This window comes from Nycticebus coucang, chromosome 17, assembly GCF_027406575.1.
Source record: "Nycticebus coucang isolate mNycCou1 chromosome 17, mNycCou1.pri, whole genome shotgun sequence".
In the NCBI taxonomy this organism is placed as follows: Eukaryota; Metazoa; Chordata; class Mammalia; order Primates; family Lorisidae; genus Nycticebus; species Nycticebus coucang.
Window position 1 is genome coordinate 33,319,556 of NC_069796.1, and position 19,002 is coordinate 33,338,557.

General features: G+C 56.1%; 1 protein-coding gene across 4 annotated transcripts; it reads right to left on the bottom strand.

Annotated features, from left to right (window-relative positions):
- Positions 1-457: 457 nt before the first annotated feature.
- On the bottom strand, positions 458-13,344 carry PITX1 (paired like homeodomain 1). Of its 4 annotated transcripts, XM_053565953.1 has the most exons (5): positions 9,742-9,871; positions 8,300-8,419; positions 6,396-6,632; positions 3,960-4,192; positions 458-2,020 (listed from the first exon to the last, which is right to left on the bottom strand). In XM_053565953.1, the coding sequence occupies exons 3-5, from the start codon at positions 6,562-6,564 to the stop codon at positions 1,478-1,480; spliced, it is 945 nt and encodes a 314-aa protein (XP_053421928.1). In that variant the 5' UTR covers positions 6,565-6,632; positions 8,300-8,419; positions 9,742-9,871; the 3' UTR covers positions 458-1,477. The 4 variants fall into 4 exon arrangements, with proteins under 4 accessions (XP_053421928.1, XP_053421929.1, XP_053421931.1 ...); XM_053565954.1 differs by lacking the exons at positions 8,300-8,419; positions 9,742-9,871 and adding an exon at positions 12,011-13,344; XM_053565956.1 differs by lacking the exons at positions 8,300-8,419; positions 9,742-9,871 and adding an exon at positions 12,006-13,344.
- Positions 13,345-19,002: the final 5,658 nt, after the last annotated feature.

The following is a 19,002-nucleotide window of genomic DNA, read 5'->3' on the forward strand; positions in this document are numbered from 1 at the left end:
GTGGTGGTGGTGGTGGTGCCTGGGACACAGGACAAAAGGCCACCTAAGGCCCAGAGAGCCTCTCAGCAGCCCCCACCCCAACGCTGCGGGCAGCCAGGGCCCCATAGCACCCTGGGGGCCTCAGGAAGGTCAGCGCAGACCCAGCCAGGAAAAGCATGCAGAGTCTGGGAAGGGTTGGGAGGTACTATAGGGAGACCAGGCACACCGCACAGACTGACTAGCTCAGCGGGTGCGCACGGGGTGGGAGTGGAGAGGGAGCTCAGAACCATCACCCCCGGCCCCGCGCGGCTCTCTCACCGCAGTTGTGCTAAGTAAGTCAGGTATGACGGTGAGGCAGGGAGGCGGGAGATGCCTGCCCGCGGGCTGCCTCTTCCCTCCTACGCGCGGGGCCGAGGTGGCGCAGTCCCGTTTTATCTACCTCCCTCCTCGGCCCAATGAAGCAGTCAGGGCTCAGCAGTGCTTAGCACGCTCAGACTATGGTTTTAATAGACATACATGGACAAGTCGATATAGACAAATTTATAATTCTATACAGTCGGTCCGACATACACAGGGACGCTGTAAACAGGGGCGCGGGCCGGAGAGCGGGTGTGCAAAATGGGCGCAGGGCCCTGGGGCCGCGCCCCGCGCTCTCCCGGCTCCACTCTTGCACGGCAGGCGGTGAGGAGGGGGCTGTTCGCCGGGACAGGGGGCCACCTCCCGGCCCAGGAGCAGAGCAGAGGGCCTGAGCCCGCGGCTAAACTTGGGGTTGGGGTACTCTGAGACAAGCCTTCCCCGTCCTCCCGCCATGTCCACACCACTCGCTGCAGCTCCCTGGCCTTAATATAGGGCTCGGGGCGCAGGGCGGGCGAGGGCTCTCCCTGGCAGGGTCATGTGCGGCTCCCTGGCGAGCGCCCGATCCGGTGCGAGGCACTGTCACCCCCGGCCCAGCGCCTGCTCCAACTCGGATGCGAATGGAGCTAAGGTGCGCTCGGCCGGGCCCAGCTCGGGGAGGTGTCTTGGTTCGTACCGGGCCGAGGGATCTCAGGCTCGTTCGGGCATGGCACATCCAGTTCGCACAGGCGTGGCCGCTCAGTCCGCGTACAGCGCGGCGGGGATGCGGGCTACGAGGGCGTCCTCTTCGGGCCGCTGGGCCTCAGCACTCGCTTCCCCCGCCGAGCCCCCTCGGCGGAGTGGGCCACCGGGGCCCACGGGAACACACACCACCCGCGCCATCCCGAGGGCAATTGCAACTCATCCATTATTTCGCGGCACTTTTTCCCGATGTCTTTTAACTTTCTTTTCTTCTTTTTTTATTTTGAGGGCTGAGTGGGGTCCGGAAAAGCAAACACAAAACCAACCCAGAGGCGGGGAGTGGAGGAGGGGGCGCGCAGACACGAGCCCCGCGGCGCGGCTGGCTGCAGCCCAGCGTGCGTCCTCCGCGCCCGCCCCGCCCGGCGCAGTGCCGGCCGCCGACCCGCGTGGCGCAGCGGGGCGGTCAGCTGTTGTACTGGCACGCGTTGAGGCCCGTAGCCGGGCCCTGCAGGCCGCCGTAGCCGAACGACGAGTGTTGCTTGGACTTGAGCCGCAGGCTGGCTAGGCTCGAGTTGCACGTGTCCCGGTAGACGCTGTAGGGCGAGGCTGGGGTGCCGTACGGGCAGGCGCCGGGTGACATGGCCGAGTTAAGCGAGGAGCCGGTGAGGTTGTTGATGTTGTTGAGGCCGGAGTTGGGCATGCCAGGCACGGCGCCTGGGCCCATACTGGACGGCATGGTCATGGAGGAGATGGAGCTGGGTGCTGAGAACATGGACTGCGACGACAGCGGGCTCATGGAGTTGAAGAAGGTGAAGCTTTTCGTGGACAGCGGCGCTGGAGCCAGGCTCTTGGCGGCCCAGTTGTTGTAGGAGTAGCCGGCGGCGTACACGTCCTCGTAGGGCTGCACCAAGCCGCTGAACTGCGGCACATAACCGCCCTTGCACAGGTCCAGCTGCTGGTTACGCTCGCGCTTCCGCCACTTGGCTCGCCGGTTCTTGAACCAGACCTGGGGGAGAGGGCGGGAGAGGGGTCAGGGCTGCCGAGGGCGGGAAGACCCCCACCCCCACCCCCACCGCCCTGAACCCTCCGCCTTCTCTCCCTACTTCGTTTCTTTTCTTTGACCGACCAACCAATATTTCCGCTTCTGCCTTCTCTCCATAATGGTTGCTTTCCAGTCCCCCGGAAATGTTAGGGTTTTTGTCCTTTTCCCCATCTTTATCCTCTTCCCCAAATTAAGTTCGTTTTCTTCTCTTAATAACGGATTCTCTTTTATTTTTAGCAAATATTCGTTTTCTTCCTTCCACTTTCAACTAGTCTATCTTCTGTTTTCCCTACCGAACCGGTTCCTATCTATCCACTAAATATTCTGTCCCTCTCTTCTCCCTCAAATGCAAAACTTAGTTTCCTTCCTTGAGACACATGACTCTCCGATTCCTCCAGTTCCTTCTACCTATTTCATCCGTTCAAATAGTCTGTTTTCATCTTTATTGGCAATATTTGATATTTCCATTTCTGCTTCAAATATTTTCATTCAGTCCACCCCGCTATCTGAAACTCTTTCTTCTCCCTCAGTCTTTTATTCCCCACTTTGATCTCTTTGATTCTTCCCCATTCTTCCCAAATACGACCTTCATTGTTTCCCTTGAAACAATGATTCTTTTTCTTAAATACTTGATCCTTTTGCTTCTCTTAAATATTTAATTTCTTTTCTGCCACCTAAATATATGCCAAACATGTTTCCCTGCAAATATTTAATTTCCTTTTGATTCTTACTAGTTTCTCTCTAATCTCCCCTCCTTCGATTTCTCCCCCCAAATTTGGTAAGAACCCCTTTTTTCCCCTAAGCCCCAGGTCTTCCCTGGTCCTCACTTATCTGCCTACCACATGCCCCCTACCCTCCCCAACCTTTCTCCAGTGCTGGGCTCAGTTTACTGAGCTGGTTTGCGAGACCCCTGCATCTCAGCTTCCCCATTCCCTACCACTAACACTGCCTGATTCCACCCCACCCACCCCTTCCACTGTAAACCTGGTCAGGATTAGTGAGTGTGGTGTTCCACTCCAGGTCTCACTGGGCTGGCCAGCCTGACTAGGGAGGGAGAGGGCTGGGTTACGGTAGGGAGTCTGTGGGCTAGGTTGGTCTGGCTTGAAAGGTGCTTCCAATACCTAATTAAATATTGGTGCACCCAGGGAAGAAATGATTCTCTTGATGCTCTGGCAGGAAAGCCTTGCATTTACTGGGAACCAAAAGGGTGAGAAGAGGGAGAATGCAGTCTGTTCTTAGGTTTGAGACCTCACATCCCAAAAGGGACTGGGAAGGCCACTTGCCCACCAGAGCCACCCGCTTCCAGACCCAACACTTATAGGAAAAACCATTAGGCAAAAGGTCTAAGGCTAGGGAAGGTGGAGAATATCTTGAGATTTTGGAAGAGCTGGTTGCAGGATAGGACCACAGCTCCAGAAGGTTTTGAGAGCCCCCAACTCAAGCACATTTCAAGCCTCTCCGAGGCAGCTAGTCAGGACCTGCCTTTCCCTTTCGTTTTTGCTGGAAGGCCAGCAGCTCCCGAAGTCCGCATCGGCAGGGAATTCTCGGCCCAGTCTCTAGCTCAGGGCATCCTGCTAACATCTGAGTGGGCCTGGAACCCTGCAGGGCTCTCTCCCCTGGAGCCACACGTTTTTGGGTTGGGGCTACCGCAGAGCCAGTGGTCAGGTAGGACGTAGGTCGGAGGGGCTGGAGTCGGGAGTAGCCTAGATTCGCTAGGGGCCTTGGGGCCTAGCTGACTCTGGGTGGGCCAAGGCCTCAGGTGAGGTCTCTGGTGGAGGGAGGGAGCAGGTCTGAGCGGTGGGAGAGTGGAAGTCTGAATAAGGGATAAGCTTCCCCGGGCTGCGGCAGAAGCGGCCCGGCAGCTCTCTGCGTGGGTCCCTTTAGGCGCGCGCCTGGTGCTCACCCGCACGCGCGGCTCGGTGAGGTTGGTCCACACAGCGATTTCCTCCCTCATGCTCATGTCGGGGTAGCGGTTCCTCTGGAACGTCGCCTCCAGCTCTTGCAACTGCTGGCTTGTGAAGTGCGTACGTTGCCGCCGCTGCTTCTTCTTCTTGGCTGGGTCCTCCGCGCCGCCACAGCCCGCGCCGCCCGCGCCACTGTCCTCTGGCCCCTTGGGTTCCCCGCCGCGCTCCTTCTCTGCAGCAGGCAGGACGGGATACGGGTCACCTCGGGCTTACGCCCTGTTGCACCCCGTCCCGGCTCCACCGAAGCGCCCGCCATCAGCGCAGGTATCCTCCCTCCCAATTCCAGGCAACTTTAGTCTGGCGTGCCGAGGAGAGGAATCCAGGAGCCCGAGCCGGAGCCGAGCCGTAGGCCTGGGTTCCTGGGTGGGCAGGGCCTGCTCCCACGGCAGCTCCGCTTAGGTTTTGGCTGTGCTGCCTCTGTTACCCCCAAATGTATGCTTTTTAAAAAACAAATTTTGCGGAGTCTTGGGTGGGGGTCTAAAGCTGAAGGGGTCTCTGCTTTTCTGAACTAGAATCAGATTTTTCCAGCCTGAACCCGTCCACTTTCTTCTCCCCAGGGCTGTGTGGGAGCCCCACTGGGCAGGCAGCACACGGCCCGTTCTCGGCCTTACTTCCAGGCCTCCAGTCTCAAGGCCTAGTAAGTCCCTCCAACTGCAGTTGGGACAAGACAGACTCTGTGTAGGTGACCTAAGGGCTTTAGTCTCTCTCTCTTTGGAGCTACACAAAACACATACGGTAATAGAAACATTGAAACATAAAACAAAAGAATTTTAAAACAAAACGCAAAAGCCCAGAAAAGCTCACAGCCCTCTGCCTAAAAAGAGGGGCTGAGGATGTCACAAATTCTCAAAAATAGGCAGGTAGAAACACAGAGCAAATGTAAATTAAGAAGCTAGAAACTTCCTTGAAAACACACCCCTGACTAAATACAGAGTTGTGTGTGTGTAAACTCCAGGCAGACAGAGGCATTTATTTCTCTGGGATTAAAAAAAAAATCAATGTACCGTTGGTAGATAGATTTTTTTAACCCCTTCCCAATAACATCCTTTTAGAGATAATTTTTAAATTCCAGAGCAACACAACATTACATTTAGATAATTTAAATTCCCCAAATCACACCGCTGTAAATGGATTTTGAGAAAATCCTGGAGAAATGCGCCATTTTGGATCGACTTTAAAGTCTCCAGAAGAATGATGTTGCATGTAGATATTTTAAATTCCAGAGAAATACACTTAGCATATTAGCGCTTTCAAAATCAAAAAAATACTGTTTAAATTGTTAATTCATCCTCATAGGTCTGGTTTAAAAAAATCAATCTACAGTTATATATTTCTTTAGGTTTTAATAAATAATCAAAGACTACACTTAAAACTTTGAAAACAAAAGTACAGTTCAACGTTATTTTTTGAACCAAACAGAACACCTCAGAGAAAATTACGTAGGGATGGATGTAAAACACAAACACAGATTTAAAAACGCAGAGAGAAACAGCGGTGAATTAAGGAATGAACTCAGTAGCGCGCCCAGGCTGCGGGAGCTTGGAGCTCGGAGCTCGGCTGCACAGCCGAGTTAGGACCGTGAGCACGGGAGTCGCTCACAGACCCTGCCGGCCGGGTCAGGGCAGGATTCGTCGCCACACTACCGGCGCCCTCACCCGCCGGCCCAGCTCGTAGCTGCGAAAAAGGTTGAGCTCGGACAAAAAGGAAACGCAGAGGGAGACCTGCCAGATCCAAAGTCAGGGCCCTGGTTGGGCGGCTGGAGACTCCAGGCTCGGGACGTGCACGTGGGCCTGGATCCCTGGTCAGGGTTCGGGCCGGCCCTGTCCGCAACACCCCTTGGCCTGCTCTCGCTCTATCCTCGGTCTTCCTTTTATTTGTTGTCTCCCCCTCAATCCAGTTTGCTCTTCCCTCCCGCTCCTTCTCTTCAGTCTCTCCTTTTCAATCTGTCGCCCACTGACAGGATGTCTTCCCCACTCTGGGTCTCTTTGGGCACTTTTCTCGCCCGTCACCCCCATTTCCTTCTAGATCAGCTCCTGTCCCTTAGTCCTGGCTGCTTCTCTGCGCCCAGTTGAGCAAACCCAACTTCTTCCCGCGTTCTCTGTGTTCCTGATGGAGAGGGGCTGTCAGTCCAACCCCCCCAGTTGTAGGCTCGTGCGACTGCCAGTCTCTTGGCGGGTGGGGACCGCGTGGAAGCACCTTCATGTACGTGTGTGTATGTGTGTGTGTAAATTTCCGCGTTCACCGTCAGGTCGAGAACGGGAAATGGGGATCTCCCATCGCTCTTCGGGCGGAGAGGGAGACCGGCTGCGCGGCGCGGGTGTCAGGCCCTGCTCCCCAAAAGGCTCCGTGCGCGCCGCGCGGGGAACCACGCTTACCTGGCAGTTCCGTGTCAGACGACTCACTGGCTGAGTTCTCGAGCTGCTCTCGGGGGTCGGCCGCGCGGGCCAGGTGGAAGGCGGGCCCCATGTCATGGGACGGTGGCGGCGGTGGCCGGAGTTCCTCCGGCAGCCGCTCCAGGCTCATGCCCCTTTTGAAGGCGTCCATGGAGGTGGGGACCGCGGAGGGCGCTCCAGGGCCCGGGGCTAAGCGCTCCCGACTGCCCTGGCTGCGACCTGCGGGGACAAGAGCGCAGCGCCTAAGCAGCTGCCCCCCAGGGCTGCCCGTGCCCGCCGCGACGCCGCGCCCGCCCCATGGACCGCCCTGGGCTGCGGGGCCGGGCGGGCTGCGGCGGAGGCCGTTTCTCGCGATTGGGTGCCTGGCTCCGCGCTGCGATCCCGCCGCTCGGGCCTCAGCCGCCCGCCCGGCCCCGGCTACGGCTCCGGATCCGGGGCCGGTTTCTAAGGCTCCGGACGGCGCCGGCAGAGTCTGTCTTAAAGCGACAGCGCGCACCGCCAGGTTCCAGCAGTCCCTGCGCCAGGGGTGCAGGGTGGGGTGGGCCCGAGTGGGAGGGGGCTGAGAGGGAGGGAGCGAGCGAGCGAGGGAGCGCGGGCGGAATCCAGCTCCGAGCCGCCCGCGCCGCCGCGCCCTCTTTGCCGCCCTCCCTCCCTGCCTCGCCCGCGCCCTCCCCCTTCGCAGCCACCTTCCCGCCGCCTCCCCGCCCCCCGCGGCCTCGCCGCGCCTCTCCCTCCTTCCCCGGTGACACACCAAGTTCTCCCTCGACCGCACAAAAGAAACGCATCTGGCCTCCAAGTCCCGCGCGGCTCATGCCCACCTCAGGCTCAAAATGACTTGTATTGCTCAGAATCAACTCCCATCTCGGCCTCGAAGTCCCCAGCGCCCCCCCCCGCACCCCTACCCCCGGCGCGAACAGCCCAGGATGAGTGTATGTTTGCTGAGCAGGATCGTACAGAGCGGGCGCCTGAGAGCCAGCGCCAGGGCGGGGGCAGAGCCCGGGGCCCGTTCCGGCAGTTCCCAGCGGTGTCCTCGTCGAGGGGCAGTCCGCCCCTCCTTACCCGGCCTCTGCTCCCGGGAACTCAGCCCTGCTGAGTGACAGCAGCCTGCACTCTAATGGGCCCCCGGATGCTGCTTCCTAATTAGCTTGGACCCTCTCCCCTAAGGCTGCTTCTCAGGTCTCCCTCTCTGCACCGCAGTCAATTTTCCGGGATTGAGATAGAAATGATGGTTACTAATCAGACGAAACGTTTCTGTTGGCTCTAGGTGGCTGGTTGGGAGTGCAGCAAGCGACCCCAAGAGCCCAGGCAGTCCTCACAGCCTCTCCTACCTCTTGCCTTGTTTTGCACTTTCAATGGTTCTGCCAAAACTCTGGGCCCTGGCCTTGGCAAGCATGGGGTTGCCCTTGGCAGCCTCCCCCCTCCTTCAGGGTAGCTTTGCCCCATCCTAGGGCCTGTGCTCTAGCATAGGCCTGGTAGCCCAGGTGACTGCTGTCTCCCAGCCCTGGGCCGGCAGCCAGGAAGCCTTCAGTTTTCTAGCTGCTTTCCCACACAGTGGTAGCTAAGTTGCAGCTCTGATGAGCCTTTGCTGGGCACAGGCAAAGACATTACCTTCCCACTTCCAAAAGTGATCCCCCTCCTTCAGTGAAGTTTGTCAAAGGATTTTGCTCAGCAATTGTTAACTGGCCCCGACCTCAGTGTCTTGAGCAAATAGGCCCCAGATGAGGCGGCAAGGTGTGGCCCTGACCTGCTCCTCTGGCCACAGGCAGTCCCCAAGTTGCCCTCTGCCCCTCACCTGCCAACCAGCCACAGCAACCGAAGAGAGAGCAGCGCTGGACAGGTGGCCTGGGGAGAAGCACTTCCCTACTTTCCAGCCCCAGTGCCCTTACCCAAGGTCTCCGTGCCTCCTTAGTTCCTCCTGGGGGTCTCTGGTTGGGACTGACCGTGCAGGTGTCAGCATCTGGGGAACTCCACAAGCTCTGCCTTTGAGTCCTCACCTTGTCCCCTTCCTATCACAGGGAAGACCCAGGCTGCAGGCTGAGCTCCTTGGTGAGCACAGGGTTGGGGCAGGCACACAATTCCACTCCCTCTGCTTCTGGCCCAGGGTGTCCAGCTCTGGGCCATGGAGCGAAGGCACAGTTTCCTGGGCCTGGCCTACTCTAACTCTGTGTCTGTGGCCATAGGAGGCATTGGCTGAAGCCCAAAGGGAATACACTTTCCAGAGTTTAGATTGAGGAGGCTCAGTGACTCCTGCCTTCTCCTTCCAAGTTGAGATCCCTGCTCCATGAAACTAGTCTTGGTCATGGGGAGATGACATGGGGGAAGTGCAGTTGCCTAACGTTTGCCCCTGCCACACCTCTTACTACATTTCTTGGCTGACTCTCCTGCAGCAGCAGATACCCCCTTTCAGGAGGATTTGGGTGCTGCAACATGCTAGGAAGTGCCCCATTCACCAACCACTCTTCCTGTAGCTGTCTTGCCCCACAAAACATCTTAGATGCAGATGGGCATGGGAGCACGCACACACACGTGCATCCTGCACACCACAAATGTATGCTGTGTACACATAGAAGTGCACTTACTGCCTCCACATATGGATGTGCTGGGTACAGGCATAATAGTGCTGTTTGGCATGAAAACTGGCTATCAGGGATAGGAGGTATGTTCTAAGCCCACTAAATGTCAAGCCAAGTTGGGAAGCTCAGTGCACCTCTGGACAGGGACATGGAAATGAATGGTCTGCCTATGGGTGTCCAGAGGGTAGGAATCACAGCCCCCTACTCCCCGAGGCCCAAGAGTCAGGCACTGTTATGTATGAGGACTGTTTTATGACTCAGCAGCTCCAGCTGCTCAGTCTGAGGGGCTTATGTCCCTCACAGTTGATGTATTTAATGCAGCTATTGAGCACCTGCTGTGTGCCCCTCTAGGCCCAAGCCTCTGGCGGTGGTCCAGGCAGGCACAATAGTCTTATTATTTGGAAATCTTGATGCTTGCTGTGTGGATAGAAAAGCCCTCAGACTGTTTTGGGTGAAGGGCCTGGTATCCGGTAAAGGGCCCAGAGCCTCCAAGAAGGGCTGAGGCTAGTGGTGATTGCTCAGGGCAGTCTCCTAGGCAGCACTGAATAATCCAGGAGCAAGGAAATACTGACAGGAGGCTATGGTCCCATCAATTGGCTAGAGAAGGGACCTGGACATGCTCTCTGTTCTTCCCCAGCTATGCTATCCCACTTGGGCTAGGCTTCTGGCATACTCAAAGGCAGATCACACACAAAGGCAGCACTCTTTTAGGAGTAAGAGCAGAGGTTCAGTGTTCCCCCAGCTTTGCTGCATACCTGCTTTTGCCTCAAGGTCAAAGCTTGACCTGCACTTTGCCTTGGGTCCCATGTCCAGCCTGGGACTCAGCTGTCTGCCTGCTGCTTCAGCCTCCAGCTCACTCAGTGAGACATAAGAAGAGGAGGGAAGGGGGCATGCTGGAGCTGGAATCATGTGCTCTATTCTCCATTCCTCCTTCGTTGCCATACAGAGCCAGCAGTGGTTGTGTGACTTTCAAGAATTTTGGAGTTTAGGGTCCTGGTTGGGCTGAGCAGAGGAGCCTAGCCTATTGTGGGGTTGAAGTAGTCACCATTGGGACTCTTTCTGAAGCTAGGTTCACTCAAAGCAGACTCTGTGCCCAAGAATAGTTTAGTAATTTAATTTGGAAAGGGTGGTTGGGAGGCTGTCATGGGGGGCATCCTTCCACCCACTTATGGGGATAGCCTGCCCTAATCCTTGCTCCCAGAATAGAGGTATTTTAGGAAAAAGGAAGGAATGTGCCATAGCCTGCCCCCAGGGCTATCCACGACTCTCCTGGACATTCCAGCTCTAAGCCTCTTAGGCTGTGGAGAAGTTCAAACTAGAAAACCCAGTTTTGGGAGTGCAGCCTGGACCACCTACTTCCTCCTGCCTGATCTAACATCCCCTCCCCAATAAAAACACTTGTTTCTTTGAATACAAGTAATTACTGGGTAGGGGGGGAGGAGGGTGCTCAGGTAGGGACTAGAAAGACCTCACTGGATCCTTTGGCTTCCCAGGACCCCAGTCTGAGGCTTCCTGCCAAACAGGGCTCTCCAGCCTGTCCTGGGGCAGGATGGCCACCAGCTGGGGGGCACAGATAGGAAGTACCAGAACTCTGTGCTGTGGGCTGCTCCATCAGTGGCTGGTAGAGCCCATGACTCTCCCCAGCCCGTTGCTGGTTCCTGAGAAAGGCTACTCACACAACTGGGAAGCAGAGGGTCAGCTTTTGCTGTACCACGGCCTCCTCTTCCCGGCAGATGCTTTTGTGGGAGAAGGGCATTCATTCTCTGTATCCTCCAGTCCAGGCAGCCTGCTCTCCACATCACCAGCCTACCTCTTTTCCTTTCCGTGGCAGAGGTGGGGGAAGCCTGAAGCAGCTTGGGGAAAAGGCAGGAGGACAGCAAGTCCCCTTCTGTGTTAACCCTGCTGCTTGTAGCCTTGCCCTTACCAGACCCAGCCATTACCCTAGACCTGCATCCTCTGCTACCTGGACAGCAACCTGGGGTTTCCTCCCTGCCGCCCTGGTGGCTTTCAGAGGTCGCTGGAATGCCAAGAAAATACCCAAGCCTTAGTTCATAGACAAGTGGACTCAAGTAATTTTAGCTTCAGGGAATTCCTAAATCAGAAAATCTGGGGATCAGTATTCCAGCCTACGGTTCCTATTACTTCGATCCCGGCATGGCAGAATCTGCCTCCGACTTACGAAGCTGGTCAATTTCAGAATTCCCAGACTTGGTCCCAGAGAAGCGGCTGTGTCCTCGGGGACCCTGCGCCAAGGACCAAACCCGGGAGGAGCCTCGGGAATACCTTTATTGGACTTTGCGAAGATAATTTGAGGTTTCTCTCAGGGGAGGAAAGAGCTGTGCTGGCGAGAGCAGGCCATCGTGGGCCGGGGGCAACTTCGAGACCGGCAGCGGGACATGGGGGTATGGGACGATGAGAGCTGCTGCTCCGGCCGATTCTGCTGCTTTTCTGCGGCATTGCTGCCCGAACGAACGAACGAATGAAGCGGTTTCGTTTAGGCAAAATACCCTCTTGACGCGAAGCTACGGCCGAAGTCCCGGGCCGTGCAGAGGGCCCAGCGTTTCCACTCGTGGCGAAGCCCTCATCCCTGGGCACAGCAAGGAGCAGCGGTCCGCCCTCTCCCTGCCCCTGTCTCCCGGAGGCCCCCTGCGTCCTGTGCCTCTGCGAGGGGCTGCAAAGAGCTTCCCAGGTTGTGCTCTCCGCGGGGCCCAGGCCCTCACCCCCGAGGTTGTTGCCCTTTTGGGGTGCCGGGGCCGAAGCGCAGGGTGGGCCCATTGGTTAGGTATGGTAGCACCCGGTGACGGCCGCTGTGACCATGCCCTGGGCGCAGGAACAAGCTCCTTGCGCTGCCTCGATGGCCCCCGACATTCCCCGCGTTTTCTTCTGTTTCACGCCGCGGGCCAGACCCGACAGACTCTTGGAGCAAACAGTATAGAACTCACGCCACCTCCCTGCGCCCCGCCACCTCCCCGCGCCCCCTCCACCTTCGAGTCCCTGTGCCCCTAGCCCAGCCTCTTACCCCACCTGGGCAGCGCTGCGTCCGCGGCTCGTCAGCTCCGGGCTCGCCCGCTGCTGATTCTGGTTGAGGTTTGGGCTCCGGCTGGGGCCTCGACGCCGGCTCAGTCTCTGGCTCTGCGCGCTGCTTCGGCCCTCGCTGGTTCGCTACATCCCAGCGTGCAAAGTCGGGGCTGCCTCGACTCGGCCCGCTCCTCCTGCCGCCGCCGCCCGTCGCCCGCGGGGAAGGCGGGGACACGGGCCGGGGAGGCGGGAAGGGGGGAGGGGAAGCTAAACGTTCGCCAGGATCGGCGGGGAGGGGCGGCGCGGTTCTGCTGACTAGGGGTCCCGGCCTCCCTCGGGGCTCAGGCTGGGGTCTGCGCGGCTCTCGGGCAGTTCACGGTGCCGAGGAACGCACCCTGTGACAGCGCGCGCCGGGGCCGGGGCTGGGACTGGGCCGGGGCCCGGGCCTGGCCCGGCCGCACGCGGACGAAGCCGCTGCGGGTCCCAGCCTGGTCCCGCGCGCTTTCTCTCCCTGGGGTCGGGTTCCCACCTGACTCGTGAGGGGCCGCCCTACTTCGGTTTAGTCAGGGTCTGGTCAGAGTCTCGCGGTCCAGCCAGGTGACTGTCGAGCCGGGGTTTTAAGAGTGTACCTTTCCTCTTTGGGCTCAGCCTGCGGGAGGGAGCTGGTCTTGCATGTTGGCAGGGAGAGTCCGCTCCACAGAGTTAGGCAGCTTCAGAGGTTGGAGGACAGACCCTGGAGTTTCTCTGTGTATAGGGTGGGGGGTCCTAGGGAGGGGCAACCGCTCGACCTGCCCTGCTAGGGGAATTCCCTCCCTCCCCGTCCTCAGGGGCCGGGCTGGTGAGGAAAGGGAGATAGATACTTTTTTGGCCCCCTCATCCAACTCCTACGCCGCACATCCTCCAGAGGTCATCGTGCTGTGGCCGGGGAACTGGGAGGCCTCGACCCTTGTGGCGCGGAGGCCTGTTCCAGGCTGCCTGCCACTGGGAGCTGGACAAGACGGAGGGCAACTAGGAGCCTGCGCTTCACCCACTCTCAGGCCTCGGTGTTCTCCAGCATCGCCCGGTGGCCAGATAACCCTGCCGCACGAAACCTCCTGGAGGAGCCCAACTGGCCAAACCCAATCCTGCTTCCCGCGACAGCCCAGTCTGAGCTTGCGGCTGTTGGGACTTTGGGATGGGATGGCGGGTCGAGCTGTGTGGCCTGGCACTCTTGGGGACAGGAGCCGAAAAACGTGCTCTGCCGACAGCCACAGGCCGACGTCCGGCTACAAGCTCCAGAACGGCTGCTTCGGGTGCAAGGTGCCCGGAGATGGCGGCGCGGCAGCTGGGCATTAATGTTTCATGAGGCGCCCTCCCAGGCGGCACCTCCCTGCCTGGGTCTTGGTGACAGCTGCTGCGGGAGAGGCCGCCGCCTTGCACCCGCCCTGGCGCCCTGCTCCTTCGTGCCTCCAGGGCTGCCTGGCCCCTGAACACAGAGACCAGAGACTCACTTCTCACTCCCTACCCCTAAGCTAGAAGCGGTCAGACCCGAGCTCACTGAGGCCTTGACGTTTAGGCCCTGAGGGGTAGCCCCTGCACCCTGACATGCAGTTGTGGGAACTCCACAACCTCCTCTCAACCCTCAGCAGCGGGAATCCCTCTTGGGTGGGTGTGTGGGACTTTGTGTAGCAGCATCCTAAGATACAAGTCCCTGAATCCATGCTTCCTGGCAAACACGGGCCTGAGGACTGCCTGGCTGAACTGGAATCTCCAGACTAGGACCCTGCAGCAGCAGCGGGGATTCTATACCCCGCTTCTCTTATTCTCCTTCCCAGTGGCTGTTTTATGTGTGTAAATGGCCTGTTGGTGGGTCCAGCCAGAGAGCTGCTTAGCTAACTCCTGACCTTGTCTCCAGCAACTTTCCCCCCAACTGCAGTGAGGGGGAAATCTTTGGGCACAACTGCAAGTTTCACCCTTGTTATGGGGGCAAGCAGCGGCCTAAATGATGGGTAGCTTTTACACTGGCATCTGTGTGTATCAGGAAATCACAACCTCCCTACTCCTGTGCACTAGCAGTTTCCTGAGTTTTGTTCCCATTGAGTCACTGGGCATATGTGAGATTCTCTGCATGCCCTTTCTTCCCAGGCAGGGTCTGTGGTGCCAGAAAGCTCTGCCTTTGGCACCTGATGGCCAGAGTTAGAATCTTGCTTGTGGCTTTTACTAGCTGTGTGGCTTTAGGCAAGTAACATAACCTCTTCCAGTCTCAGCTTTCCCATCCATGGGGAAATGATGAAAGTTCCTACTTCCTTGATAAATGGATGAAACGATGAAGGTGAGACACTTGGCCTTGCATCCTGTGGGCAGAGAGGCTGAATGTTAATGGCGACACCTGCCCATTGCTTTGCTCTTTACAATAATTTGCTCCCCCCTCCCCTTTTTTGCAGTTTCTGGCTGGGGCTGGGTTTGAACCTGCCACCTCTGGCATATGGGGCTGGGGCCCTATTCCTTTGAGTCACAGGAGCAGCCCAGTTTTGCTCTTATTTTTGTTTCCTTTTCCCAGCATGGTCATGTTGATTAAGGAAAGCAGGCAAAGACCCCAGAGCCCTTTTCTGAGTTTGTGGACCTGTCCCATTCCCTGCTTTGCTACTAGGAAGTTTTGGCCCAGGAACGCTGGGCAGACTTGGGGAGTGGGAAGTCTGGAAGTTCTTGGTGAACTGGGGTGGGCCAAAATACACTTTTAGTAATCTTATTTTTGTGTCTTCAAAAATAATTTTTCGCAATTTCCCTTTAGGTTTTGACATCTTGGGTCATGTATGTTTTCACTGTGAAAGCTGATGAATCAGGAATCAGAGAGCAGAAGGTTGGGGTTGGATCCACCAGTAGCCAAAGCAACAGTTCCTGTGTATCTCTTTAGCTTTGAGCTTCCAGGTGCCTGATCAAAAAAGGGTTAGGAGAATTTGCTGACACATTTGGTTTGTCTCTCCTTCCAAACTGCCACACTCCCTCAAATAGAAAAATTTCTCCTTGGTACAAATTTCTACAATGCATTTGTTCCATGGGTTCACACCAAATATAATGGGCAAGTGTCTTCAGCCACAGTTATGTAGAAAGCCATTGTAATTCTTCAAGCAGTGTTTCTTATCTCAATTATAAGTAAGCGTAGGGAGTGTCCTTTCCCTTCATAGCTCTCATTGCAATAGTATGGAAATTAATATTTGTATAATGATTGATTAGAACTTGTTGCCTCTACCAGTTGAAAGCTTCTGGAGGTTAGGGCTGAGCTTCTTTTGTCAACCATAGGACCTGTCTTAGGGTGAGCAAGGGGATTTGGTTATGCTGATTGGGTGGGTGCAGCTTGCTGCCCACTCCTGAGCCAATCACTTTGTGAGGAAGAGTGGCCAGGGTCACAGGCTCCAACCAGAAGGGTGAGAAGGAATACTCACCACATTCCCCCAAGAATCCTGGTGGCTACCTGGAACAAGTTCTCTGAGTTGGTGGCAGGGGAGGGATTATTTCCGAAGAAGCTCCTGTTCTGTCAGAGTTCTTGGGGCTGCTGCTGGTATGAGTAGGGAGTTAACCTCAATGAGATTTGCTGCTGGTATGAGTAGGGCGTTAACCTCAATGAGATCAGAGGCCTATTGGGCTCTATTGGGAGAGTCTGAAGTCCATCAGAACTCTCCCTGCACTCACCTGTGGGGAGAGGTGGAGGGCTAGCAGAAAGTCTGAAGGGAGAATACCTACATGGATGGATCCACAGAGCAAGGAGGGAATCTATTTGTACTTTTTCATCTGTAAGGAGGGAGTTGGAATCTCTAAAAGTAGAGAAGAGCCTCTAGGATCAGGCAAGATATTAATGTGTTTGAGCATTATTCTACTGCACTCTGAGATTCCTGGCAGCCAAAGCAAAAAGAGAAACTATTTGGGCATCTCAAGTATTTTTTTCAAGTAGACCTGTCAGCACCTGCATAGAGTAGTAGAAAGAGCCCTGGCCTGGAACTCTCCTGGACAGGCACCTTTCATGTCAGCAAAGGTCTAGAGAGCACATATTTTGTGCCTGTGATTGCAGAGATATAGAGATGAATGGCTCCTGCTCACTCAGGTTGTGCAAAGGAGGCAGACACACAAACCCATAGCCATATTTGGAGTACAGTGCTGAGAGAGAAATCTGCAGCCTGCTATTGAAGGGGCTTGAGCGACTTACTGAGGAGTTGCCTGTAACCGTTTTTTCCTATCCCCACCCCACCCCAGGAAAGCAGCATGTGCAAAGGCTCCAGGTGAGAGAAGCTGTGCTGCACGCACCAGTCTAAAAGAATGACTGGGGAGAGGTGAGAAGACACAGCATGGGAGAAGAGGAAGTCGGATAATCAAGTGGGGAGCAGATATCAGAGGGCTGCCTAGCTCTCATTAGGAGGGAGGGATGCTATCCTGAAGGCAAAGAGGGAAAGTCTGATCAGTGAGATACCTGGTCAGAGGCATACTTGAGGAAGACTGCTCTGCCTGGAGAGTGGAGGCGGATTTGAGGCGGTGAGACAGAAGCAGACTATTGCAACATCGTTCACTCCGCCGCTCCACTATCTGCTCCACTATCCGCTCCACTATCCCTCGGTTTCTCTGTCAGTCCATCTGCCTGTACTTTTATCTACCATTAGCACAGGGGCCACAACTTGGCCTGGGAAATATGAAGGTGAGAAGTCATGGCCCCTTAGAAGGCCTCAGTTTACCCATCTGTAGGTCCTGTCTCTCTCCCACTCACAGGCTCTGTGGCCAGTGCCTCAGCAACAGCCCTCCTGCTGTCTGCTTGCTGCACAACGACGCAGGGTGCTCAGGGCCTAAAGGGGCACAGCCACTAGTGCAGACAGACAATTTAGGGAGCCAGTGCTGTGAACAGCCCTGTCAGGAGCTTTTAAAATAATTACCTCTGCTTACACTGGCTGACTGGCTGATGGCCACCTATTAGCCCTGAGTGGGAAATTCTGAATTGTTGCATGACAATTGAAAACATGAGTGGAGACTGGGAGGGAGCTGCCCCATGAAATATTTATGTTTCCTTAGTATTGTGGGGCAGCTTCTCTTCAACCTGGGAACCCTGGGTGCAGGGCTGATAGCTTCAAAGTGACTCTGTTGTTCCTGGGGGTCCTTGCCTGCCCTGCCACAGTGAGGTGGGAGGGTGCTTTTGTGCAGAGTTGTGAGGGTGGTTTGGGAACCTGCACTGCTGTTGCCTCAGTCCAAGCTGTGCACCCCAGCACTCCAGCCTCACTTGTAGCCCAGTGGGATAGAACGTGGGGATTTGAGATGCTCTGTGTGGCTCCAATCCTCCCTGGTAGTCAGGCTTACTGGGAGGCAGCTAAGAGCTCTTTCCTTGCAGGGCTGGGAGGTACAGGGATTCCCATATATGGGGGGTCTGGCTCATAGCTGTAGGAGCCCATGGTGAGCAACCCTGGTAGATCCTGGGGCCAGCCTGGAGCTGACTATGGGAGCCTCTACTGGATCCCTAGGGCTTTGTGGTCTCTTTTCCTCTGCAGAATGCTTTGAAGTCCTCTGCGTTTTTCCTTTTTCTGCAAATCCTAAATAAATATTCTTGTGCATTGGCCTGACAGGCATCTCTGATGGGTGAGGTGACCTGGGGTCTTGCTAAAAGACCCAACATGCCCAGCCCAGTCCTCTGCTCATGGGTTGAGGCTCTGCCCTGGCAGAGGAACCTGGCGGGTGGTCCTTGCCTGGCTGCCTGACCTCAGAACCTACTCAGGACCGCAGGAGAAGGACCCCTGCTGTTTGAGCCCTTGACTTGCCAGCTACAGTGAGTGGCCCACTTTTTTCACTGTAGGAGGTGGCAGCTACCCATTTTACAGATGAGGATAAGGGAGGCCATACTTTATTACTTCATTCAACACCTACTCTATGTGCTGGCATTAAGTAGGGTGCTAGGGACCCAGGTGAAATTGACAATCCCAGTATACTCCTTTACAGGGCGTTGAATCTGAAGATGAATGCATCTTTGGAAATGGGGCATGTTAGGAGCCATGGGTGCAAAGAACAGCAATAGGATACCTAACCCAGTGGTGAGGGCAGGCTTCCCTCAGGAGGTGACCTTTCTGCTGAACCCTGTGGGTAGCAGGGGTTTACCCTGGAGCTGAGGTAGGGGCAGGGCCCTGCCAAAACTAGTGAAGAGCAGGCTGGTTCAGATGTTCTTATCCATCTGGGCCTGGGGCACAACACCCTGTGTCGTCCTTCCCCACCAGCTGCCATGAGGAAAAGGCAAGACTCCATGGTTCCAAGGTGCCAGGTTCCTTGTCATTGGGCCTCTCTGAGATTTATTTATTTTTTCACCTGAAAATGAAGCAGTGGGGTTAGTTCTAGTGGTAGGGCACATTTTCAGCCGAAACTTTGCTACTCCTAATAGAGGAAGGCAGTGTGCCTCTGTTGCTTATCTGCTTCCTCAACAGCCCCTCTGGCCCTCCAGATACCCCTAAGGAGCTCCCGGACCCATTGGGCCACAGGATGCTCTTTTATTTATTTTCTTTTTTCAGTTTTTGGCTGGGGTTGGGTTTGAACCCACTACCTCCGGCATATGGGGCCGGTGCCCTACTCCTCTGAGCCACAGGTGCCTCCCTAGGATGCTTCTCTAGCCCCGCCTCAGAGTGGCCAGGTGGCCTCCCCTGTCCATTACTCATGGGCCTGCTGTTCCTTGCTCCTTTTAAATTTCCTGTTAGCCATTTTGATGTGAGTCAGCAAGCATCTGTTAAATACCTACTAGACATGTGCAGAGGGGAATGTTCATATTTTGAGTACTAGCTGTATGTTCTGTCTGAGCTGGGCTCTTTGTATCAGGCCGTTTCCTCATCACAGCCAGCTGTCACGCCATTTTACAGATGAGGAACTTGAGCTTGGAGAGGCTCACTGACATGTCTGAGGTCCCACGTAATAGTAATAATAGCACCAGCTCCCAGGGCTTAGGTGCCCAGGTGTGTGCCAGGCCTTTGCTGACATCTTCTTGTGCATTTGTCCCCTTTAGTTTTCAA

Bases quoted from the DNA above. Each gene is read 5' to 3' on its own strand.
- PITX1 (XM_053565954.1), bottom strand. From the start codon at position 6,564: ATGGACGCCTTCAAAAGGGGCATGAGCCTGGAGCGGCTGCCGGAGGAA. The intron at 4,193-6,395 runs GTAAGCGTGGTT...TGCCTGCTGCAG, and splicing joins GTCTGACACGGAACTGCCAG to AGAAGGAGCGCGGCGGGGAA. The intron at 2,021-3,959 runs GTGAGCACCAGG...CCTCTCCCCCAG, and splicing joins TCACCGAGCCGCGCGTGCGG to GTCTGGTTCAAGAACCGGCG.